Raw genomic sequence first — 27,497 nt, 5'->3', positions numbered from 1 at the left:
ATTGGGGCTGGCTTCCAGGTTCAGAGATTCAATCCATTATCATCAAAGTGGGAGCATGGCAACATCTAGGCGGGCAGGGTGTAGGCAGAACTGAGGATTCTTTGTTTGTTGTTGTTGGTTTATCGAGACAGGGTTTTTTCTGTGTAGCCCTGGCTGTCCTGGGAGAGCTGAGGATTCTACATCTTCATCTGAAGGCTGCTAGTGGAAGACTGGCTTCCAGTCAGCTAGGATGAGGGTCTTAAAGCCCATAACCACAGTGACACACATATTCCAACATGGCCACACCTTCTAATAGTGCCACTCTCTAGGCCAAGCATATACAAACCATCACAATATTTAATCACAATAAATAGTGGACACATTACCATATAAAAGCACTAGCATACTAGATACAGCTTCCTATGATCATGTGTAGGCAGTACAGTAGTAAGGCCTGACAGTGCAATGGAAAGTTTCAGGGCAGTAGCTGTATATGAGGGAACTCTTGGTTACATCCAGGAAACTCAAACATCCACCCTCAGAATCAAGGAACACGCCAACCCAGCCAGCTGGTTTCTCTAAATAGTGGTGATGAAATGTTGGGCAGGTAGTGAGGAGACTGTAATGATCACCATCCTTCAAACACACTAGAAGAAATGCTCCTTCAGATCCAATCTCAAAGTTTTTCTTCTTTAACCAGACATTGTCACAAACCCCTACAGCCCATTGCTCATGGTCCTTCAAATCCAGCTCCCAGTAATGTTTTCCAGTGGTGAAGCTCTCTGTTCCCCAGGAAGCACGATAGGATCCAGGCATAGCCAGAACTGGATTTTCATTGCCAGATTTAGAGGCGAATCATCTGACATCAAAAACTACACTTGGGAGGCAGTTGTATAAGACTAAATTTTGAAAGAAAATTTTCACTGTAGGAAGAGACAAAATTTTAGTTAAGCCAGGCGGTGGTGGCACACTCCTTTATTCCCAGCACTTGGGAGGCAGAGGCAGCGGATTTCTGAGTTCGAGGCCAGCCTGGTCTACAGAGTGAGTTCCAGGACAGCCAGGACCACACAGAGAGAAACCATGTCTCAAAAAAAAAACCCCAGAAAAACAAACAAACAAACAAACAAAAAACAAAACCAACATCAAAAAAGAAAGAAATTTTAGTTAAAACAAATATGTTTACATTTGTCTCTTGAGAGAGAGAGAGAGAGAGAGAGAGAGAGAGAGAGAGAGAGAGAGAGAGAGAGAGATAGGTCCCTAGAGATTTCCTGGGTTTTAAAAATAGAAAGTCTAAGACTGAAGGGTAGCTATAGCCCAGATAAATCAAAGTCAAGAGGTTTCCCAAAGAAACAGAATGAGAACAAAATGAAAACCTTTTTTGAAAATCTGGAGAAGCTGCAGAGGTGGAAGCCACAGCACAGTTCTATCAGGGGCTTTAGTTACACCAGGCAAACAAGCTGTGTGCAATGCAATGAGGACCCCCCCTGAGGGCTGTACCCCTGAGTCTCCTTGAAAAGTTATTCCTAAGTCCCAGGTCATGATTGTTTTCATCTTACGGTTTTGCATTTCATCCCACTATGCAGATTCATAACAAAGTATGCATTAGAAGTTGTTCCCTAGTAGCAAGCGTCTACATTTAACTAAACCCTGGTTCCTCTGATATTCTTTCCCTGTGATGTTACAATCCATATTTTGATCTCCCAGTATGATTCAGACTGCCCCATGTCTTATCAACTTGTTTTATTTTTATTGCCTGTGATATATGACTTTGTCTGTTTGTTTTATTTTCTTCTTTTTTGTGATAATTTCTGCAGTTTCTTTGACATAGGATTTCTTGCTATATACCCTTAACTGGCATGGAACTCACTATGTCAATCTCTTTGGCCTCAAACTCTTGGGCAATCCTCCTTATGCCATATTTTTAATATTGCGGTTACAAGTGGATGCCACTATATCTTGTGAATTTTTAAACTATGGAGTATAATACACTTTAAAAATTCAACTGATAGGTGAGCATGATTTCACATGTCTTTAACTAAAGCATTTTGGAGCCAGAGGCAGGTGGATCTCTGTGAGTCTGAGCCCAGCCTGGTTTACAGAGGTAGTCGCAGGATAGCCAGGGTTACAAAAAGAAATAAGGTCTCCAAAATAAAATAATCAATTGCTAAAATATTTAATGGAAAACATACAAATATTTTAATCGCTTAATATATGTTAAACTGTCCCGAATTAATTGTTCTGTGTGTCTAAAGGGACAAATGAAACTACATTTTTCAGCCTGAACAATGTACATTATTAATCTTTATTTCATTAATCTTTGTTTGTAAAATGACTGTCTGCCTAAATATGATTATACTCATGCCTTAACTAAACATATCTTTTTAGGGAATTAAAATATTCATTGTAAAAAGTTATCTGACTGTTGAAGGGCACCTCTGGTCATTATATCAGTGCTGACACTCACCTTGGAAGTACTTGAACCTTTAAGTCAACCCAGTATTGGGTTGGGCACTGAGTTTTGGTTTCATACCCTGTGTCATCAGGCTCGGCTGCACTAACTCACTCCTGCAAGGAGAAGACATTGATAGGCATGTGCTACAGATATCACCCCAGTGATGAGGATAAATCTTCACTCAGTGCCAAGTATTAAAACCCTTGTCACATAACCTGACAACTGAAGTTCAATTTCAGGAACCCATGGTGAAAGAAGAGGACAGGCTCCTGAGAGTGCTTCTGTGTCCCGCACACATGTGCACTCACATAGGTATTCCTAACAAACCAAATTAATAAAAGGAATCAACTGAACATTTTTCACACAATATTTTTTGGTATTAAAGAAACCCCATGGTCAGGAGACAGGGTGGCTTCCTCTTAGATGCTCTTTCTCAAGCCCTTCCTGTTACCAACCTTTTTCCTATGCTTCCAGCCCCTTTCTTCTACTACCAGGAAAGTACAGCCCATGGGCCTCAATGATTAGGATTTGAAAATGACAAATTTTAGTTCAAGACCATTACATACACTGCTTCATTCATAGAGAAAAAGAAAAGACACTGTCTAGTAACGCCAAACAGGCATCATATCCATGAACACAATCCCAAACCCATCATCCATAAACAACTAAGTATTTTCTATATAAAGTATATTTGTACATTGCTAAGAGGGCTTATTCAGCTTTGTAACATAACTCAGGGTATCCTGGCTTACACTGAGGATTAAACTTACCTTCTGAAGAAGTCATCCAAATCCTGCAAACAAAACAAGAGTTTAGATATCTGAAGGAACAGCCCACAATGTCATTATATATATGTATATATATATATATATATATATATATACATAGCTTTTTTTGAGATTTATTTATTCATTTTATGTATATGAGTACATTCTTGCTCCCTTCAGACACACCAGAAGAGGGCATCAGATCCCATTACAGATGGTTGTGAGCCACCATGTGGCTGCTGGGAGTTGAACTCAGGACTGCTGGAAGAGCAGTCAGTGCTCTTAACCACTGAGCCATCTCTCCAGTCCATAAAGTTTTATATATAAAGATAATTGCTAGTTGTCACTACACCGATTCATCTTGCAAATGTATTTTCATGCCCCAGGGTAAGGCCAATGACATGAATTAGCACATGGAATGAATACTTAATGAAATCAGGCTGTGAGAATATTTGAGAACCATATGGGTAGGAGTTATACACTGCTTTGTAACCCGCAGCTGTCTGCAAAGAGGACTTTCTTTGATCTTGTACATAAAGCATGGGATACTCTCATTAAAGATACTTTAAAACTGAGGCCTAAGCCCTACATGGTGCTTCATATCTGTAACTCTAGAATTTTGGGTTTAGGTCTCAGAAATCCTGTGAATCTGAGGCCATTGTGCACCAATAAAGAAGAACATATATCTGCCAGGAGGTGGTGGCACACGCCTTTAATCCCAGCACTTGGGAGACAGAGGCATGTAGATTTCTGAGTTCGAGGCCAACCTAGTCTACAGAGTGAGTTCCAGGACAGACAGAGCTACACGAGAGACCCTGTCTCAAAAACACAAACAAAAACAAAAGAAAAGAAAGAAAGACAGAAGAACATAGATCAAATCCCCCACCTCCCAAAGAAATCTCAAAATTACAGCTTTCAAAAAGAACAAACTTTTAGTAGACTACTTTAAAAGTGTACTAATATCCAAGTAGAGGCAAAATGGAGTGTTTTGTAACAAGAATCACTTAATTTGGGGTTTCAATGAAGCAAGCTACAAAGACAAAAAAATTAGGTATTCAACGGAGAAACTTCTGACACAATGTCACCAAGCTTGCTCTTTTTAGGTTATTACAGAAATTATCTCTCCAGATTTTTCTTAAAACCTGATAATAAGTAGAGGGGATATAGAAAGGGATCTCACATGTAACAGTCATAGGTGTGACCTCAGATGATAAAGCTGTTTCAAGCCCTCTTCCATGCTTACCTGCAGCAACACCTCATATGGCTTCTGAGACACCGCCTTCAGCTCCTGATATATTTCTATTAGTTGACTCCTCTTGTGGAACATCATGGCTTCACTTTTCTTGAACTCCTCTAAAATAGTGTTGCTTTGATTTTTCATACACACCATATATTGATTCTCTTCTTCTTCGAGGGGTGGATGTAGTTTGCTATACTCTGACCTGATCATTTCCCCCCGTAGGGTCACATAGTGCTGAAGGAAAATGGACATCCTAGATCACATCTGGAGAGTATTTTCTCCTCTCCACTGAATTCTTCTGTTTAAATTCACCTACAGGATCCCGTCAGGGTGCTGCACACACTGATTTTCTCTCCCCACGTTTCAGAAAATGTAAATCATTTGATTTTATACATTTCTTCATTATTATTAGAGGAAGCAAACAAATCCATCCTTTTTTCCCTTACCATTTTCATCTATTAATTGAGATTCTGAGATATCTGGAAAAAAAGGTTTTGATTGATACAATGTTCACTCAAAAAAGCAACAGAAGCAAAATTAGGCAGATTTGTGAGTTTAAGGGCAGCCTAATTTACAGAGTAAGTTCCAGGACTGTCAGGGCTAAACAGAAAAACCATGTATCAAAAACCAAAAAAGAAAAAAAATGCAACTTTGTACATACATTGTAACTGAAATTCCAAGTGGAGTCATAGAGTCTGATGTACTCTGCTAAACACTCAGAAAATCGCCCATTAATATCAATGTTTTCCCTTTTTAAAAAGGATTTACTATCAAACTTCTCTGCCACACAGCCAGGCCTTTCTGTGTTCAAAACTGGATTTTGCCTTTAAGAATTTAAGGTTAACATAAAAGAATTTCCTAGCATCACTTTGCATGTATGACCCTCAGATTGTGAATGACCAACTTTGCAAGATATCTGCATCTGGTTGACTTTACACATCATTCTCATACCCACCAACCACTGAAAGATTGTTCTCCTCTCTGCATTTAGAGTCTCCTGTTGTTCTTGGATCTTCTTCAATGAAGATGCCATTTTATTTTTAAGTTTCACCTGTAATAAATAAATAAAAGTAAATAATTATATAAGTAAATAAATGAATATCATCCTTACATAAATAATGAGTTACCTGATGACAAACTCTAGCACTGAACACAATTACTTTAGAGAGGGTAGAAGAAGAATCACAGTGCTGTTTCTGTTTTATTTTAATAACTATGGAACTTTAGATTTCAGACTATAGAATTACAAAACACAACCACCCTGTGCTCAAGTAAAGTGATGGACTGTAATTGATGATTGTCTGGATAATCAGCATCTGACTGGGATCCCCAGATGCTTCTAACCACCTCATTCCAATGTACTTTTGGGATTTTAGTCTCATGTCAGTTTTTAAAGCAGTTTATAAAGATGTAAATTTATGATGATTATACTTTTCAATGACAGGAGCATAATGAATCATGAAACTAAAAATGGTATTTATACTTCTGCACCTGTCATGAAATGTTTATATTTTATCGTCATTCCTCATTCTTTGTTTAAAAACTGGCAAGATTTGTAGCACAGTGGATTCCTCATAATCAGGACAAGCCTCTCCATATGGTCTGCTAAGCGTCCCTCTCTCAAGCTCTCATTTTTTTCAGAAATATCACTTACCATTTGTGTACAAACATGCACTCCAATGATGCAGTGTCTCTGACCTCTGTGATTCTGGGAGTCAGAACACAATTGACAGAGGAGGACCCTGCTCTCACCAGAGAATGTTGTCTTTCTCTCCTTGTGGATCATGCACTTTTGATCCTGAGAATGCAAATACTTCATGAGCCTGTTTTTTCTCACAGCAGATACCAGGTAACAGATAGTGATGTTATTTCTGAATGTCCCGTAGGATGGTTGCCTACATATAGGGCAGAGGTCAGGGATTCCAACATCTTCTGAAGAAAGGATGAGACAGGCCTTGCAGAAGGTATGGCCACACCTTAAGAAGACTGGATCCATAAAGAAGCCCCGGCAAATGAAGCAGGTGAGTATTTCCTGGGGGGTTTGCAAAATGTCTGACTCCATTTTTCTGAGGGGGGGGGGAAGTAGAATTACTATTATTGGACCAAAGAGGAGCAAGAGACTAGACAAAATGTGATTCAACTTGTGGTTAAATTTTGATTGTGGCAATAAATACAGACTTATTTTGTTTGCCCAACAACTTTTCCCTACATATTGCCTGATGTGACACTATTCTAGATCTACCATCTACATTCCTCCTATAGACTTCAGACCACATTGGTATGTTTTCAAAGGCCAGAGACATTCCTCTCCAATGTTATAGAGAAAAAAATACCACATGGAGGAGTGATCTAAGTCCATCTGCTCCTTTCACTGCAGGCATGTGAGTAAATAGCTCTTTCCTTTGTTGTCTATCCAAGAAAATGCACACTACTTCATGCCTTCTCTACTGAATACTTTTGTTTGTTATCTGACTTTTACTTTCTTATTCAGATTCCACTGCCCCAACCCTTGAATTTTCATGGGAAATATCACTCACTTCTCTTCTTTCTGCTACAAACTGCCTAAAAGAATCAGAATTTATGCTTCCATCTACTTCAAGGATATCATGGTAAGGAAGAAATGGTGGTGGGAGCTCAAGGCAGCTGCTCTCCTGAGTTCCAAAATCCGGAGGCAAAGAGCAAAGGAAAGCTTGCTCTTCAGCTCCCCTTCCCCCTTTTTCTTCATTGGAGCCCTCAATCCATGGCTGGAGGAAAGATCTCATCAGCATTTAGTGTGGTTCTTCCCAAATGAATGAATCTAATCCAATAGATTTTCAAAAATATATCAGGTCATTTCTTTCTATTTTTTTCTGAGACAGGGTTTCTCTGTGTAGCCTTGGCTGTCCTGGAACTCACTCTGTAGAACAGTCTGGCCTGGAAATCAGAAATCTGCCTGCCTCTGCCTCCCAGCTGCTGGGATTACAGACGTGCACCACCAAGCCTGGCTTATCAGGTCATTTCTAAAGCAATCCTGCTACCCTCACGTTGAACACAAGGGGAATTCTTTTTTTAATGATTTATTTATTTATTTTATATATATATTAGTGTACTGTCACTGTCTTCAGACACACCAGGAGAGGGCATTGGATCCCCATTAGAGATGGTTGTAGTTGCTGGGAATTGGACTCAGGACCTCTGCAAGAGCAGTCAGTGCTCTTAACTGCTGAGTCAGGCCATCAGTCCAGGGGCAATTCTTTGTAGATACTTGTTTACGTCCCCAAAACACAACTCCAGCCTAGAGTTTGTGGGAAGAAATCTTGAGGTGTAAATGAAGCACTGGCATCTATGTGAGACTTGGTTATCTGACCAACAGGTATGCATTTCCCATCTCTTTTAACATTTACATGTAGAAATAATCTCATCCCAGCAGTGGTGGTGCATCCCTTAAATCCAAGGCAGCACTTTTGAGGCAGAGGCAGGCACATATCTGAATTCAAGGCCAGCCTGGTCTACAGATTCAGTTCCAGGACAGTCAAGGATATACAGAGAAACCCTGTCTTGAACCCCACCCCACCCCACCCCCCAAAAAAAAGAATAGAAAAGGAAAAAAAGTAAAGAAAGAAAAGGGAGAAGAAAAGAAAAGGAAAGAAAGAAAGAAAGAAAAGAGAGAGAAAGAAAGAAAGAAAGAAAGAAAGAAAGAAAGAAAGAAAGAAAGAAAGAAAGAAAGAAAGAAAGAAAGAAAAACAAAGAGAGAAAGAATCTCAGTTTGATTGAGGCAAGTTTTGTCTAAATAATTAAGCTTCTGCAGTTGGACACCGAGTGAATCAAATGGCTTTAGCTGGTGGTTCTTGGTCTTCAAATTCCAATACTAATATTGTCAACAATTAGATTAGCAAAAACATTGGGACTCTAAAGCTGCCTTGCTTAATTTAGGTAATGGTCATGTTTTCCTTTTCTTTTTCCGATTGTTTGTTTTTGTTTTTTCTGTACATTAGACATTTCACTACAAAACAAGAACACAGAGATAACCCAGAACAAACACAGAAATGAAAAATTGAACCAGATTTTAAACAAAATGTACTCTTATGAATAAGAGAGTGGTTAGATTTCTCTGCTTTAACTACATGTAACCTTCCAATCTAACATTCCCAACTCTAGTAGGAATAGCCAGTTCTACCATCATGGTACACTTAAGTATCAATTTATATTGTGAGATTTCCCTCCTATAATTTTCAACAGAATAAATATTAAAATTCTTTTGCTGAAAATTGAGTTTTTACTTCTATACTTTTCTAGATATATTTAAATTCTGATGTCTTAAACCATTCAGAGCTTTTGTTAAGCATAGAATGCTCTTGAAATATTTTAGAGGCAGTTGTGGTGGAGCACGCCTGTAATCCCAGCACTTGGGAGGCAGTGGCAGGTGGATTCCTGAGTTTAAGGCCTGTCTGGTCTACAGAGTGAGTTCCAGGACAGACAGGATTACACAGAAAAACCCTGTTTCAAAAACAAAACAAAACAAAACAAAAAAGGAAAATAAACATTTTAGAATTTAGGCAACATACAAAATTGAAAAGTATAATGAAACTATCTCTCAATACAAAATTGAAAAGTATCATGAAACTATCTCTCAATACATCAGATCAATTAAAATGTGCATAATGATAAATTTAAAATTATTTATAACCTTAACCCACATTATATCCCAAGAAAGAAATCCAAATGTAAACTGAGTCAGGTTTTGCTGAATGACAAAATACAACTAAGCAAACACCTGTTTGTATTTAGCTAAAAATAGGGACTATGAAGGAATTATCTCTTGTAAATTGTGCACTTACCCAAGCAATTATCCCAGAGCTCATCAATGCTTGGTAGCAATACAATACTAGCTCAGTCCTGAGATCAGATCCTCAGAGCACAGGGGTCTAGCAGTGTCTGGACCTGAAGGTTGCAAACACACTGTATCTGATCTGAAGTAGAATGAAGCTGGTGGGCCCTAGGACTGTGCTTAGAGTCTCAAAGGACCATGCCCACTTCCTCCCATGGTAGCTTTTACTAATGCTTCCAATGGGTGAAATTCTCTAAGTGGGATTTTCTAAATGGATGGAAGGTTGGACTAACACTTTGGCCAATCTCCACAAGCAAGTTTCTCCCAAGGAATTTCCTGAATCACTGTTTAGCTGGGTGTGGTAGCTCACACCTTTACCCAGAGTCCAAGGAATTCGAATGCTGAAGCAGGAAGATTTTTAGTTCAAGGACTGCCTAAAATATGCAGTGAGAAATTTTCTAAGAAAAAAATAGTAATTTTACAACAATGTTTTACTGTAACTATATATTGTGCAGTATGCTCATATTTTGCTTTTCATAGCTTAACAGGTGGTGGCGCCATTAATCTCTGATTCTAGCAAATATCAACATGAATATATTGTCAGTTCTTTGGGGATGTGTTACAACTTCTTTTGCTCATATTAATTTCAACTGCTACTTCTTCTAAGTCTACCCCATTTACTAAAAGGAGGAAAATGCATGAATCTCCCTCTATTTATTTTGACCGTGTATAGTATCATTAGACTTCAAAGATGCCTAGCTCCCCATCTTCAGTTCACATTAACCAGATAGTTATGTGTTAATGTTGTAGATGTGAAATAACTAGGAACCTTCTCAGGTTTTTGCCTGCTTTACACCTGGAAGGTTTATTTTTTAATATGTTCTTAGTTAAAATAAAATGCTATAATTTTCCCTCTCCCTTCCTTTCTTACAGGTCCTTCATAGAGGGCTACCAGAGCTTTGGCTAGGATTTTAGGTAGATTCTCAAAGCTCAAAGTGTCAGGATTTGGGTAGTTTTTTCCTACTCAAATAAGTCAGTCAAGAGGAGAAAAAATCGTAACAAGAAAAATTCCAGGCACTTGAGTTATTCTTAATTCCAGATGTAGTCAATTTACTACCAAGAACAGCCATCACAAGGGCTGACAACTTTGTATTGGGTGATCAGTTAGAAAGCTTATCCCTGATACAAGCTAATTTTTTGTCTAGGTGTCAGAGATAAGGTCTTCACTTCAGCAGCCAAAGAGCAGAGAAGCTGAATACCTGCCCTTACTCCTTTCTTTTATTCCTGTGTGCCTAATCTATTGGATGGATGCTCACAGGATGGCTCTTCCCTCTTGTTCTCTGAAAGGCCCTCATAGATATATCTAAGGGAATAGCGTGTTGATTCCTAGTCACTTCTTTTTTATCATTGAAATTAAATTTTTCAGCTGGGCAGTGGTGGCACATACCTGTAATACCAGCACTATGGGAAGCAGAGGCAAGCAGATTTCGGAGTTCGAGGCCAGCCTGTTCTACAGAGTGAGTTCCAGGACAGCCAGGGCTCTACAGAGAAATCCTGTAAAAATACAAAAACAAACAAACAAACAAACAAACAAAAATTTTCTCATGAACTGGGGCTTCCCAGTCACAGATGCCCATTATTGGGTTAGATGCACTTCATACAACAAATTCCTTTAATATGTAGAGACATTCCATAATTTCTCTAACTCTAGAGAACCCTGACTGATATGGACATTGGTACTGGGGACTAGGGTATTACTGGGATAAGCTTTTTCATGTTTTTGGAGGAATGTTGATTTGGTGACTTTGGATGTGGATAGCAGTGATGTGCTTTAAGTTGGGTTTAGTGAACCATTCTAGTAGGAATATGAAGACATTGGTGCTTAGGGTGATTTGAACTGTGGGAGAAGGATCTCAGTATGAGGCATAGAGGTTGCTCTTGTGATATTTAGTGAAAAAAAAACAAAGTGCCTGCCTTTTGCCCTAGGGCTTTTCTGTTTGTTTTTGTTTTTGTTTTTGTTTTTTTTTTTTGAGGGTTTTTTTCCCCAGTTTTAAGAGTTTGCCTGAGAGTAGGTTGAAGAGACTCAGATTAATCGCATTGACAAAGGAACGCTCACGGGGCAGTGGTGCCACAGGCCTTTAATCCCAGCACTCGGGAGGCAGAGGCAGGAGGATTTGTGAGTTCTAAGCCAGCCTGGTCTATAGAGTAAGTACCAGGACAGCCAGGACTATACAGAGAAACCCTGTCTAGAAAAAACAAACAAACAAACAACCCACCCACCCCCAAATACAAAAGACAAACGAAGTCTCAAAAATACCCAGAATAGACTTTGTTCTCTGTTTAAGTTTCATTAAGAGTGTTTTGAAAAAGTATAGCAAGGTTTGAAAGAAAAAATATAAACTGTATTACTCAAGTATTAAAGAGGCATTGAGAGACCCCAACTCAATGTTTTTAGACCCCTAAACAACTAGTCCAGCATGAAGTAACTTGTTTTTCTGCTTTCAGCTTGAGAAAGATAGCCCACCTTATTCTAGTTCCAATGTTTAACTATACAATGCCCCAAGGGCATTTGCTCCAGATAATCTCTAACCTTCCTTAATGCATAAACTATTGCCTGACTTCCTCATTCTGTAGTTCCCCATTCCATGCATAATTTGTCCTCCACCCTTTGCCTTGCTTGGGATTTTTGTCTTCTACTTTGTCCTCCACCCCTTGCCTTCTGATTTTTCTCCTTTAAATACCCCTGACTACAGTTGCACGGGGTCCCACAGTCCTCTACCCCTGCGCAGTGTACGACTGTGGACCTCAGAGTCTCTGGAATAAAAATTTTCCTGCTATTGCATCAAGACTGTTTCTCGGAAGTGAAAGGGGTGACACCTTTGGAAACGTGGGGTGCTAGGGCACCCTTTGTTTTGGGGGGTCTTACATTTTCTTGGTGCATGGGCCGGTGCTACTATCCTTCACACGTGAGAAGAGACTTGGAGGTTAAGGGGATGCCCACTAGAATGTGTGTGCCAGCCAGTGTCACAGACGCCTTAGGCAATATGTGCATCTGTGTGCCTATGACAATACAGCAGGAGCAGCAGGAGGTCCTGAGTTCAATTTCCAGAAACCACATCCAGAATGAGATCTGATGGCCTCTTTTGGGGTGGCTGAAGACAGCTAGAGTGTATTTACATATAATAAAAAGTAAATCTTTAACAAAGATGTCTGTTTTACAGATAATGCAATATTAAGAACTGTTTCTAAGGGAACAAGCAAACAAATAAATGAATTATATGTTGTTATAACTTTTCAAACTACTAGAGCCAAACACTTGTGTGGAAGGAAACAGCACGCAATTCATGTTACAAGTCGGGGATGTGTAAGCCTGACATTTCTCTTGAGGTTCCCAAATGTTGAAGAAGTTTCAGAATGGCCCATGTATGAGCTGTCCTTGGGCATGTACATAGCTTTCTTTCTGGAAGACCTTTTTCTTTCTTTTCTTTTTTAAATATGGATTCTTCGCTTTACATTCAATTCGCTGCCCACTCCTCTCGGTTCCCCTCACACAGTCTCTCCTTCCATACCCCTTCAGCTTCTACTCTGAGCGGTGGAGAACTTCCCTTGGCTATCCCCTGCCCTGGCACATCAAGTCACTACAGGGCTAGGCACATCCTCTCCCACTGGAGCCACACAAGGCAGCCCAGTTAGGGCAACAGAATCCTCTGTTAGGTAACAGAATCAGGGATAGTTCCTGCTTTAGACGTTTGGAGTCCCACATTAAGACCAAGCTGAACATCTACAATATATGTGGGCAGGGGGTGGGGGGCCTGGTAGAGCTGATGTATGTTATTCTATTGGTGGTTCAGTCCCTGGGAAGACCTAAGGGTCCAGGATAGTTGACACTGTTGGTCTTGTGGAATCTCTATCTCTTCCAGGTCCCTCTTTTCTTCCCCCAACTTTCTTTGCTCATTTCTTAGAATGCACACCCCAAAATCACATCCCCTCCAGCCTCCTTCCCAAATTCTTGACATCCTTCCTAAATTATTTATGTATTCAAATCCAGTGAGTCCAAACAGTGTAGTACCCATATGTGGATGTGGGGTGACCTATGAATCTTTTGTTACCTCACTTCCCTGGTTCTGCAAACCACAGGACTGGACGTTCTTCTAAGCCTGACAATTCCTATGGTTCTCTGGATGTAGCTTTAAGAGTGCTCACTTTTGGGACTCTAGCTCCACTCTCATGACATCACTTGGGGTATGTTTGGTGTTAGTAACATAAACATAACTATGGTTTTATCTTGGGGACATTACTCACATAATTGAGTAAGAAGACAAGAATAGATGTAGGAGAGGTCACACATTGTGTCCTTCAAAAAGATATAATTAAGCAGGGTGATGGCACACAGCTCTAATGCCAGCACCAACCACAAAGGAAGGTGTATTTCTACGAGTTTGAGGCCCCCCAGATTTATATACCAGGTCAGGTCCATTCCAGCCTATGCAACATCTACTCCAACAAGAGAACAGATCCCAATAGTGCTATCCTCTGGGATAGGCATATTCAAACCATCACATAGGCTTGTTCAAACACATGAGTCTCTAAGGACCATACCAAGCCACAGTATAATACAAAATATATTTAATCCAACTTCAAAAGTCTCCAGTCTATAGTAGTTTTGACAATATTAAAAAGTTCTAGATCTCTTCTGAGATTTGTGCAGTCTCTTAACTGTAATTCTGAATAAACTTATAAATACTGGCTCAAAGCAAGACAGAAAACCAGTTGGGCACCCTCCAAACTTCACGTCTCCATGTCTGATGTCAAATCACTCTTCACATCTCCAATTCCCTTCATCCTTATTGACTGCTCTTGGCACCTCTGGTATACAGCAGCAACAAACTTCACTCTTTTGAGCTGCTTCTACTCTGTGTTAACAGCTTTCCTTGGCAGGTACCTCAAGGTTCTGACATCTTGGAACTTCACAGCTTTTTGTTCCAATGTCTGAGATCTACACATGATCTTCGAGGCTGCTCCAAAAGGCTTGGGTTCTATCTCCAGTTCTTCCCTCTTTAGCGCTCTAGGCTCTGGTTGACTCCCCTCCACGCCATTGCTGCTGATATTCATGGTGCAGTCAGCCGATGGTACTGGCATCTCCAATATGATGGGTCTTTGTGATGGTTTGTATATGATTGGCCAAGGAAGTGTCCCTATTAGGAGGTGTGGCCTTGTTGGAGTAGGTTTGTCCCTGTGGGTATGGGCTTAAGACCCTCAACTAGTTGCCTGGAAGTCAGTCTTCTACTAGTAGCCTTCAGATGAAGATGTAGAACTCTCAGCTCCTCCTGCACCATATCTGCTGGGATTATGCCATGTTTCTGCATTGATGACAAATGATTGAACATCTGAACCTGTAAGCCAGCCCCAATTAAATGTTGTCTTTTATAAAACTTGCATTGGTAATGGTGTCTGTTCACAGCAGTGAAACCCTAACTAAAAGAGTCTTCCACTGCAATTAGGCTTCACCAATAGCCTCTAATAGACTCCCTTCATGGTGCCCAGCCTCAAATTCTTTGCATAATCCCTTCAATCCTGGGCCATCAATTGCAACTCAGCCTGCACCATCAACCTATTCTGGCCTCTCACAGTGCCAAGCCTCAGCTGCTCTCCACAATGCCTGCAGACCTTCAAATTCTGTAACACCTGGGTGATTGCATACTATCAATTCCAGCTGCAGTACCAGGTACAGCCTTGGCTGTCTCTGGAACACAACTTCTTTCTGCTCTCAGAAAACACTTCCCAGAAGATTTTACCTCAGTGATGTTGGTCTTTTTTTAATCACCACTAATTTTGTAGCTCCAGCTAACTAGCATTGTAGCCCCTTCTAATTCCGACTCTAAAGCCAGGTCTAAGTGACAGAAGCTACCGAGTTCTGCTGCATGAAGGAGATGGGGCATGGTCCCCTTGTTCTATTTCATTATCACTAGCTTTCTGTTTGCCACCTCCTTCACTGTCTAAACCTTCCTATACTGGAACTGGCTCTGTAGATTGATCTCTGAGGACTGTGTGGCTCTGTCTCCTTAAAGTGGGGATTAAAGGCATGTATCAACATGCCTGGATCAAAATTTAGCTGGGAGGGATCTTGCTCCAAGATACCACTCCCTTAATTCAATGTATTCTTGAAATCAGGATCAAGTTCCATTTTGATTCCTAGTGCAACCCTCCTTTGATTTTTTTTGTTTTTGTTTTTGTTTGTTTGTTTTCAAGACTGGGTTTCTCAGTATAGCCCTGGCTGTCCTTGAACTCACTCTGTAGACCAGGCTGGCCTCAAACTTCGAAATTCATCTGCCTCTGCCTCCCAAGTGTTGGGATTAAAGGCATGCACCACAACTGGCCAACTGCTGCCGCTTTAATAATACATTTTATATTTTTTTCTTTCAAAGTTTGCTATACATGGTCAAAACTCTTCATGAGACTTAAATAGAGAACAAAGTCTATGCTGGGCATTTTTGAGATTTCAATTGTCAATGCAATTAATCTGAGTCTCTTCAACCTACCATCATAAAGACTTTTAAAACTAGGGCAAAAAAAAAAAAAAAACTAGGGCAAAAGGTAGGCATATTTTTTCATTAAATATCACAAGAGCAGCCTCTAGGCCTCATAATGAGATCCTTCTCCCACAGTTCAAATCGCCCTCAGCACCAATGTCTTCCATATTCCTACTAGAATGGTTCACTAAACCTAATTTAAAACACTTCATTGCTTTCCACTTCCAAAGTCACCAAATCAACATTCCTCCAAACATAAACATGAAAAAGCCTATCATAGTAATAACCTAGTCCCCAGTAACAACTTCTGTATTCTTCAAGATTTTCTAGAGTTAGAAAAAATATGGAATGTCTCTATATATTAAAGGAATTTGTTGTCTGTAGTTCATCTAATCCAGTAATGGGCAGCTGTGAATGGGAAGCCCCACTTCATGAGAAAAATTTATTTTCAATGATAAAAATAAGTTCCTAGGAAATCAACAGGCTATTCCCTTGGGTATGTCTATGAGGGCCTTTCAGAGAACAAGAGGGAAGAGCCATCCTGTGAGCATCCATCCAATAGATTAGGCACACAGGAATAAAAGAAAGGAGTGAGTGGAGGCAGGTATTCTGCTTCTCTTCTCTTTGGCTGCTGAGGTGAAGACCTTAGCTCTGATACCTAGATAATGAATTAGCCTGTATCAGGGATAAACTTTCTAACTGATCACCCAATACAAAGTGGTCAGCCTTTTGATGGCTGTTCTTGGTAGTAATTTGACTACATCTGGAATTAAGAATAACTCAAGGGGCTGGAATTTTTCTTGTTAGGCTTTTTCCCCTCTTGACTAAATCATTTGAGGGGGAAAAAGTACCTAAACCCTGACATTTTGAGCTTTGAGAATCTTCCTAAAATCCTAGCCAAAGCTCTGCTAGCCACCTCTATAAAGGACCTGTAAGAATGGAAGGGAGAGGGAAAACTATGGAATTTTATTTTAACTAAAAACATATTAAAAAAATAAACCATCCAGGTACAAAGGAAGCAAAAACCTGACTGAGATGTGGAAAGTTCCTAGATATTTCACATCTACAACATTAACACATGACTGTCTGGTTAATGTGAACTCAACCGATGGGCAGTCACTATACACTGTCAAAAGTAAATAGAGGGAGTTTCAGATATTTTCACCCCTTTTAGAACAGAAAGTGAGTAAATGGTGTAGACTTGGAAAAAGTAGCAGTTGAGATACTCCTCCTTCAGCATTCTAATTCCTTGGACTCTGGGTAAAGGTGTGAGCTACCACACCCAGCTAAACATGATTCAGGAAATCCCTTGGGGGAGATTTGTCGGTTGAGAATGTCCAAGGTATTGGTTCAATCTTTCATCCATTTAGATAATCCCAATTAGAGAAGCACTTCTATTGGAAGCTTTAGTAAAAGTCACCAAGGGAGGAAGTGGGAGTGGTCTTTAGAGACTCTAAGCACAGTCCTGGGGCAAACCAGGTTTATTCCTTTCCAGATCAGACACAGTGTGTTTCCAAACTTCATTCAGTTCCAGGCTCTGCTAGACTTATCATCCCACGCTCTGAGGATCTGATCTCAGAACTGAGCTAGTATTTATTGAATTGCTACCAAGCATTGATGAGCACCGGGATAATTGCTTGGGTAAGTGCACAATTTACAAGAGAAAATTTCTTCATAGTTCCTATTTTTAACTAAATACAAACAGTTGTTTGCTTAGAAATTGGTTTTGCTATTCAGTGAAACCTATCTCAGTTTGCAGTTGGATTTCTTTCTTGGGATATAATCTGGGTTAAGGTTGTAGATGATTTTATTTTTTATTTATTTTATTTTATTTTTTATTTACTTGTTTTGTTTTTTTCGAGACAGGGTTTCTCTGTATAGTCTTGGCTGTCCTGGAACTCATTCTGTAGACGAGGCTGACCTTGAACTCAAGTAATCTACCTGCTTCTCCCTCACAAGTGATGGGATTAATCGCATGTGCCACCACAGCCTACTTTTTTTTTTTTAGATAATTTTAAATTTATCATTATGGACATTTTAGTTGATCTGATGTTTTGTATAGAGAGATAGTTTCATGATACTTTTCAATTTTGTTCATTGTCTAAATTCTAAAATATTTCAAGAGCGTTCTATGCTTAACAAAAGCTCTGAATGGTTTAAAGACATTTAGGAAAGTAAAGAAGTAAAAACTCAATTTTCAGCAAAAGAATTTTAATATTTCTTCTGTTGTAAATTATAGGAGGGAAGATCTCACAATATAAATGGGTACTTAAGTGTATGACCATGGTAGAATTGGCTATTCCTCCTAGAGTTTGGTATGTTAGATTGGAATGTTACAGGTAATTAAAGTAGAGAACACTAACCACTCTCTTATTCAAAAGAGAGCATTCTGGTTAAAATTAGATGCACTTTTTTATTTCTGTGCTTGATCTGTGTTATTTCTGTGTTCTTGTTTTGTAGCAAAATGTCTAATGTACAGAAAAATCCCAAAGAAAAAAAGATCATTAGTTAATTAAGGAAGGCAGCATTAAAGAACCAATGTTTTTGCTAATCTGACTGTTGATAATATTTGTATTGCAATTTGCATTATACAGAACACCAGCTAAAGTCATTTGATTCAATACGTGTCTAATTATTTTGACAAAATTTGCCTCAAACAGATTCTCTCTCTCTCTCTCTCTCTCTCTTTCTTTCTTTCTTCCTTCCTTCCTTCCATCCTTTATTTTTTTTCTTTCCATCTTTCTTGCTTTTCTTTACTTTTTTCTTATTTGGTTTTTCAAGAAAGGGTTTCTCTTTGCAGCCCTGGCTGCCCTGGAGCTCAATCTGTTTACCAGGCTGGCCTTGAACTCAGAAATCCACATGTCTCTGCCTCTACCTCACAAGTGCTGGGAATAAATGCATGCACCACCACTGATGGGCCTGAGATTATTTCTACATCTAAAAGTTAAGATATGGGAAATGTGTACCTGTTAGATAACCAAGTCTCACATAAACATGAGAGTTTCAATTATGCCTCAAGATTTCTTCCCACAAACTCAAGGCAGCAGTTGTGTTTGGGGGAAATAAACAAGTGTCTGCAAAGAATTGCCCCTGTCCTGGAGGCATGGCTCAGCAGTTTAGAGCATAGACTGCTCTTCCATAAGTCCTGAGTTCAATTCCCAGGAACCACAACCATCTGTAATGGGGAACTGATGCCCTCTTCTGGTGTGTCTAAAGACAGTGCAGTGTACTAACATATATATATATATATATATATATATATATATATATATATATATATATATATGTAATTCCCCTTGTGTCCTACTTGAGGGGAGCATGATTGCTATAGAAATGACCTGATATATTTGTGAAAATCTATTTGATTAGATTCATTCAGTTGAGAAGAGCCACACTAAATGTTGGTGAGATCATTCCTCCAGCCCATGGATTGAGGGCTTCTCATCCCAATCCTTTGTTCTTTGCTTCCTGATTTTGGAAGTCAGGAGAACAACTGCCTTGAGCTCCTGCCACGATTTCTTCCCCACCATGATATCCTTGAAGTAGGAGACAGCGTAAATTCTTATTATTTTAGGCATTTTGTAGCAGAAAGAAGAGAAGTGAGTGATATTTCCCATGAAGATTTAAGGGTTGGGGCAGTCAAATCTGAATAATAAGAAAGCAAAGTATTTAGTAGAGAAGGCATACAGTAGTGTGTATTTTATTGAATAGACAACAAATGAAGGAGCTGTTTACTCACATGCCTGCAGTGAAAGGCTGGCCTATGGAGCAGAAGGACTTGGATCACTCCTCAGTATGGTATTTCTTTCTCTATAAAAATGAAGAGGAATGTCTCTGGCCTTTAAAAACATACCAATTTGGCTGAAGTCTTCAGTAGGAATGTACATGCTAGATCTAGAATGGTGTCAGGAAATATGTAGGGGAAAGTTCTTGGGCAAAGATAAAATATAAAAAAGTCTTTATTGCCATAATCAAAATTCAATCACAAGTTGAATCAAATTTTGTCTAGTCTCTTACTCCTCTCTGGTCCAATAATAGTAATTCTACTTTTTTCCCCTCAGAAAAATGGACATTTTGCAAACCTCCAAGAAAAAACTCACTTGCTTGATTTGCCAAGATATCTTTATGGATCCAGTCTTCTTAAGGTGTGGCCATACTTTCTGCAAGGCCTGTCTCATCCTTTCTTCAGAAGATATCAGAATCCCAGACCTCTGCCCTAAATGTAGGGAACCATCCCATCGGGTGTTCATAAATCATATCCCTATGAAGACACGGGTATCTAATGTGAGAGAAAAGAGGATCATGAAGTATTTGAATTCTGACGATTACAAGTGTGTGATCCACAAGGAGAGAAAGATACAATTCTGTGGTGAGAGCAGGGCCCTCCTCTGTCAATTGTGTTCTGACTCCCAGGATCACAGAGGTCACAGACACTGCACCATTAGACTGCATGTTACAAAGCAAATGGTAAGCGATGCTTCTAGAAAAAAAAAAAAAGATGAGAGCTTGAGAGAGGGAGGCTTAACACACCACAGGGAGAGGCTTGTCCTGGTTCTTAGGAATCCATTGTACTCCAAATCTTGGGAATGAGGGATGACTATAAAATGTAAACATTCCTTGAGAGGTGCATAAGTATAAATTTCATTTTTAGTCTCATGATTCATTATATTCATGTCACTGAAATTATAATTGTTCTAAATTTACATCTTTAAAAAGTCCTTGTGACATGAGACTAAAATCCCAAAAGTACATTGGAATGAGCTGATTAGAAAGATGTGGGGATCACAATCAAATGCTAATTATCCAGACAGTCCATCACTTTACCTGAGCCCAGGGTGGTTGTGTTTTGTTACTCTATGTTCTGAAAACTAAAGTCCAATATTTACTAAAAATAAAAAGAAACAGCACTGTGATCCTTCTTCTACCACCTCTATAGTAATTGTGTTCAGTGCAAGAGTTTCTCTGTCAGATAACTCATTATTTATCTAAGGATGATATTTACTAATTAATGAATTAATTTATATATTACAGCTGAAATTTGAAAAGCAAATGGCATCTTTATTGCAGAAGATCCAAGATCAGCAGGAGAATGTAAATGCAGAGAGGAGAACAATTCGTGGATGGTTGGTGGGTATGAGCCTGATGTGTAAAGTGAACCAGACGCAGATATCTTGCAAACTTGGTCATTCACAATTGGAGGATCAGACATGGGAGATGACGCTAGGAAATCTTTTTTGTTAACCCTACATTCTTAAAGGCAAAATCCAATTTTGAACACACAGAGAACGGCTTGGCCATGGGGCAGAAAAGTTTGATATTAATGGGTGATTTTCTGAGTGTTTAGCAGAGTACATCAGACTCAATGACTCCACTGGGTATTTCAGTTACTATGTGTGTGCAAAGTTGCATTTTTTCCTTTCCTTTTTTTTTTCTTTTTTTGTTTTTTGAGACAGCGTTTCTCTGTATATCCTTGGCAGTCCTGGAATTTAACCTGTAGTCCAGGCTGGCCTCAAATTCAGAAATCTGCCTGCTGGGATTAAAGGTGTGTACTACCCCTGCCTGGCCCAAAGTTGCATTTTTGAGTGAACATATTATGAATCAAAAACTTTTTCCCCAGATATCTCAGAAACTCATTTAATAGAAGAAAATGGTAAGGGAAAAGGATGGATTTGTTTGCTCCTGCTATTAATAACAAAGTATAATATCATATAATTGACATTTTCTGAAAAGTGGGGACAGTAAATCAGTGTGTGCAGCACCCTGATGGGATCCTGTGGGTGAATTTAAACATAGAAGAACTCAGTGGAGAGGAACAAATACTCTCCAGATGTGATCTAGGATGTTCTTTTTCCTTCAGGACTATATGACCCTATGGGAGGAAATGATCAGGTCAGAGTATAGCAAACTATATCCACCCCTCGAAGAAGAAGAGAATCAATATATGGCATGTATGAAAAATCAAAGTAACACTATTTTAGAGGAGCTTAAGAAAAGTGAAGCCATGATGGTCCACAAGAGGAGTCAACTAATAGAAATGTATCAGGAGCTGATTGCCATGTCCCAGAAGCCATATGAGGTGTTGCTGCTGCAGGTAAGCATGGAAGAGGTCTTAAAACAGCTTTATTATCTGAGGTCCACACCTGTGACTGTTACATTTGAGATTCCTTTCTATATCCCCTGTACTTATTATCAGGCTTTAAGAAAAATCAGGAGAGATAATTTCTGTAATATCCTAAAAAGAGCAAGCTTGTTGACATTGTGTCAGCAGATTCCATATAAAATATCTCATTTATTTGTGTTTGTAGCTTGTGTCTTTGAAATACCAAATTAAGTGATTCTTGTTACCAAACACTCCATTTTACCTCCCCTGGGATGTTAGTGCAGTTTAAGGTAGTCTACCATAAGTTTGTTCTGTTTGAAAGCTGTGTTTTTGAGCTTTCTTTGGGAGGTGGGGGATTTGATATATGTTCTTCTTTTGTGGTGCACAATGGCCTGGGATTCACAGGATTCCTGAGACCTAAACCCCAAACTCTAAAATTACAGATATGAGGCACCATGTAGGGGTTAGGCCTCAGTTTTGAAGGACCCTTAATGAAAGTTTCCTATGCTTTGTGTACAAGATCAAAGAAAGTCCACTTTGCAGACAGCTGCTTGTTACAAAGCAGTGTATAACTCCTACCCATATGCTTCTCAAATATTCTCACAGCCTGATTTCATTAAAAATTCATCCCATTGTGCTAATCTACTTCCTTGGCATTATCCTGGGACGTGAAAATACATTTGCAGGGTGAATCAGTGTAGTAATGACTGAATTTTCTTTATATATGGTTCTTCTTGTTAAGCATCAATTTCCCTGTGTGCAAAATGTAGAAGACAATGATTCAGAATTGCCAGTTAAATTAATTTCAGTAAATATTACTTACTGGCTAAGTAATTAATAAAGGGCGAACAAGGCCCAGTGGTTAACTTTAAAGGACTATGGTTAAATGGTGAAGACAACACACAATGAATTAAAATTACTATGGTTCAAATGCTATGACGATCATATATATATATATATATATATATATATATATATGAGATTGTGAGAAGACAAAGAAAGGGGCCTTTCCAGCTCTAAAATTATGACAATGACAGTACCTGAGGAATTCTAAACTCTAAGTAAACAACCTGCATTTCATTAAGATATTTAGGACAATGTACACAGAATACCATTAAGCCCCTGAATTAAATACCATTTTCTGTATTTCCAAAGCCTATATTATTATATCTTCATTTTTTACAACGAAAATGGTATTGCTTGTTGACAATAAGTCAGTTAATGTTGATGTCAAGAGGGATGTGTAAGACTCCAGAATAAAACCCTCAAGTCCTCATTCCATGCTTTAAGCATTGTGTTATCTGTATCGTAGTAATAAGCTTGGTCCTGAGATTGTCCAGTTCTTGCCAAATAAGGAAGTGGGAAGTTTTCTAAAGACAAAATAAACTCTTATATTATTCTTATTCTGTCTCCATTGCTCCACTGCTGACTGCAGTAACTAACAATATAAACCAGTAGGTGTTTGTTGAATTTATTTTAATTTTTATGTGGAATGTTGAAGGGAACAAATAAATTTATAAACAGAGAAAGAAAAGAAAGAAAAAAAACTTTATGGGCTGGGGAGTTGACTCAGTGGTTAAGAGCACTGACTGCTCTTCCAGCAGTCCTGAGTTCAATTCCCAGCAGCCACATGGTGGCTCACAACTGTCTGTAATGGGATCTAATGCCCTCTTTTGGTGTGTCTGAAGGGAGCAAGCTTATACTCAAATACATAAAATGAATAAATAACTCTCTAAAATAAATCTTTATGTATATATAGAAATACATTGTAGGCTGTTTCTTCAGATATCTTCCCTTGTTTTGTTTGCAGGATTTGGATGACTGGTTCAGAAGGTGAGTTTAATCCTCAGTGTAAACCAGGATACTATGAACTATCATTCAAAGCTGGACAAGCCTTCTTAGCAATTTATAGATATACTTTACATAGAAAATATTTAATTGTTTATGGATGATGACTTTGGGATTGTTTTCATGGATATGAAGCCTGTTTGCCTTCAACAGACAGTGTCTTTTCTTTTTCCCTATGAATGAAGCAGTGTATGTAATGGGCTTGAGCTAAAATTTGTTGTTTTCAAATCCTAATCATTGAGGCTCATGGGCTGTACTTTCCTGGTAGTAGAAGAAAGGGGCTGGAAGCATAGGGAAGAGGTTGGTAACAGGAAGGGCTTCAGAAAGAGCATCTAAGAGGAAACCACCCTGTCTCCTGACCATGGGGTTTCTTTAATACCAGAAAATGTTCTGTGTGAAAAATGTTCAGGTAAGTGTTTCCTTTTATCAATTTGGTTTGTTAGGAATCCCTAAGTGAGTGCACAAGTGTGCGGGACACAGGAGCACTCTCAGGAGTTTGTCCTCTCCTTACACCATGGGTTCCTGAGAGTGAACTTCAGTTGTCAGGTTATGTGACAAGGGTTTTAATACTTAGCTCCTACTGAAGATTTCTCCTCATCACTGGGGTGATATCTGTAGTACATGCCAATCAATGTCTTCTCCTTGCAGGAGTGAGTCAGTGCAGCTGACAGAGTGTATGAAACCAAAACTCAGTGCCCATCCCAATACTGGGCTGGCAGCAAGGTTCAACCGCTTCCAAGGTGAGTGTCAGCACTGATATTATGTCCAGAGGTGCCCTTGAACTGTGAGATAACATTTGTACAATGAATATTTTTATTCCCTAAAAAGATTGGTCTAGTTAAGCCACATTGTAATCATATTTAGGCAGAAGGTCATTTTACAAGCAAAGATTAATGAATACCAATTTAATGATGTACATGATTCAGGCTGAAAAATAGTTTCATTTGTTCTTTGAGACACACAGAATGATTAATTCAGGACAGTTTAATATATATTAAGCCATTAAAATATTTGTATGTTTTTCTTAAATATTTATGCAATTGAATATTTTTTTTTATTTTGGAGATATTATTTCTCTTTGTATCCCTGGCTATCATGGGACCAGCTCTATAAACCAGATTGGGCTTGGACTCACAGAGATCCACCTGCCTCTGGCTCTGGAATGCTTTAATTAATGACATGTGAAACCATGCTCAGCCATCAGTTGAATTTTTAAAGTGTATTATACTCCATAGATTAAAAATTCACAAGATATCGTGGCACTCACTTGTAACCCCAATATTAAAAACATGGCATGAGGAGGATTGCCCAAGAGTTTTAAGACAGATAAATTGACATAGTGAGTTCCAGGCTAGTCAAGAGTATGTAGCAAGAAATCCTATCTCAAAAAACTTCGGAAATGATCAAAAAAACGTCATCTATCACATGCAATAAAACATAGAACGAAGCCTGGGGTAGTGGCACACGCCTGCAATCCCAGCACTCTTGGAGGCAGAGGCAGGCAGATTTCTGAGTTCAAGGCCAGCCTGGTCTATAAAATGAGTTCCAGGACTGCCAGGGCTATACAGAGAAACCCTGTTTCGAAAAATCCAAAATCCAAAAATCCAATAATAATAATAATAGTTGTAGTAGTAATAATAGTAATAACAATGACGATGATGATAATAAAAAACAAGTTGAAAAGACATGGGGCAGTCTGAATCACACTGCCAGACCAAAATATGGATTGTAACATCACAGGGAAAGAATATCAGAGCAACCAGGATTTAGTTAAATGCAGACAATGCTACTAGGGAGCAACTGCTAAAGCATGCTTAGACTTATCGTACAAATCTGCATAGTGGGATGAAAATCAAAACCATAAGATGAAAGCAATCATGACCTAGGACGTAGGAATAACTTTTCATGGAGACTCAGGGGTAGAGCCTTCAAGGGGTCCTCATTGCACTGACACAGCTTTTTTGCCTGGTGTAACTAAAGCCCCTGACATAACTGTGCAGTTCTGTGCTGTGGCTTCCACCTCTGCAGCTTCTACAGATTTTCAAAGCAGTTTTCATTATGTGCTCATTCTGTTTCTTTGGGAAACCTCTTGACTTTGATTTACCTGGGCTATACCTACACTTCCAGTCTTAGACTTTCTATTTTTAAGACCCAGAAAATGCCTAGGGACCCCTCTCTCTGTCAACTGACAAATGTAAATATTTGTTTTAACGAAAATGTTGTCTCTTCCCACAGTGAAAATTTTCTTTCAAAATTTAGTCCTGTTCAACTGCCAGCCAAGACGATTTTTTAATTTCAGAAGACTCAGCTTTAGACCTCGCAATAACAATCCATTTCTGGATGTACCTGGATCTTATCGTACTTCCTGGGGAACAGAGAGCTTTACCACTGGAAAATATTACTGGGAGCTGGATTTGAAGGACCATGAGCAATGGGCTGTAGGAGTCTGTTACAATTTCTGGTTGAGTAACTTTGATATTGGATCTGAAGGTGCATTTCTTCTTGTGTGTTTGAAGGACGGTGATGTTTACAGTCTTCTCACCACCTGCCCATCATTGCACCACTATATAGAGAAGCCAGCTGGCCAGGTTGGCGTGTTTCTTGATTGTGAGGGTGGATGTGTGAGTTTCCTGGATGTAGCCAAGAGTTCCCTTATATACAGCTACTGCCCTGGAAATTTTGATTACACTGTAAGGCCTTACTACTGTACTGTCTACACATGATCATAGGAAGCCGTATCTAGTATGCTAGCGCCTTTCTATGGTAATGTGTCCTCTCTTTATTGTGATTAAATATTGTGATAATTTGTATATGCTTGGCCCAGGGAGTGTCACTATTAGAAGGTGTGACCATGTTGGAGTATGAATGTCAGTCTTCTACTAGCAGCCTTCAGATGAAGATGCAGAATCCTCATCTCTGCCTGTATCATGACTGCCTAGATGTTGCCTTGCTCCCAATTTGATGATTATGGATTGAAGCTCTGAACCTGTAAGCCAGCCCCAATTAAATATTGTCCTTTTTAAGACTTGCCTTGGTCCTGGCGTCTGTTGACAGCAGTCAAAACCTAATTAAAACAAATATCACAGTGATATTAAATGTAAAAGATGGGTGACTCCTTTCTTATCTGTGATCCACATGTTCCTCCCAGAATACTTAATTTCACAGTGGGTACTGCTTTCCGTTGTTTTTACATACTTGTAAGAATTATTAATTAGAATCTAAGATCTACTGTAGAATTAGAAATTTAAGTGTGCTCAGGATACAAAGGAGGATTCCAGGACTATTAAAATATTATGTATCTGTGCGATTCTAACTTAATGGTGTCAAGCAGAGAAACAAAGATATACTGTAGGCAGTTTTGTTGATCAATAAAAGCTTGAATCACTATTTGATCTAAACAAATATAATTATGTGCTATCTGTGATTGATAAAGCCATGCTTTCATCCTTCAGAGAGAAGGGATTTTTTTTTCTAGAAAAAAAAAAAAAAAACAACAAGTTCCCCCTCTTCTTTCACTTTCATTATTTTACAGCTGATTTATTTTGGGAACACACTTAAAATGTTAATTAATGGTCCCCAACATAAAACAGCTTTAAATATCGAATATTCTTCCAGTCTCTGAGAGCACACAAATATTTTCTGACATTCAAAAGCTGGAATCCTCTTCTAGAAACCTCTCATTGGTGGTTTGCTAGAGTGTCCTGTGCACCTGAGAACTCTAAGAGAAGCAGATTGTAATGTCCATCCAAGGCCACTTTCTTTCATCATCCTAGA

At 39.0% G+C, this 27,497-nt stretch overlaps 1 protein-coding gene and 1 pseudogene across 1 annotated transcript; one reads left to right on the top strand and one right to left on the bottom strand.

Moving 5' to 3' along the window:
* Positions 1-405: 405 nt before the first annotated feature.
* LOC127688730 (tripartite motif-containing protein 43C-like) lies at positions 406-6,500 on the bottom strand (annotated as a pseudogene).
* Positions 6,501-19,840: 13,340 nt separating this feature from the next.
* Positions 19,841-26,446, top strand: LOC127689659 (tripartite motif-containing protein 43A-like). Its single transcript, XM_052189324.1, has 6 exons — positions 19,841-20,242; positions 20,807-20,902; positions 21,633-21,866; positions 23,686-23,708; positions 24,372-24,463; positions 25,959-26,446. Exons 1-6 carry the CDS (start codon positions 19,841-19,843, stop codon positions 26,444-26,446), a joined length of 1,335 nt encoding a protein of 444 aa, XP_052045284.1.
* The last annotated feature ends 1,051 nt before the right edge of the window (positions 26,447-27,497 follow it).

This window comes from Apodemus sylvaticus, chromosome 7 (assembly GCF_947179515.1).
Source record: "Apodemus sylvaticus chromosome 7, mApoSyl1.1, whole genome shotgun sequence".
In the NCBI taxonomy this organism is placed as follows: domain Eukaryota; kingdom Metazoa; phylum Chordata; class Mammalia; order Rodentia; family Muridae; genus Apodemus; species Apodemus sylvaticus.
Note: the sequence above shows the minus strand (reverse complement) of the source record. Positions and strands in the feature narration are given on the sequence as shown.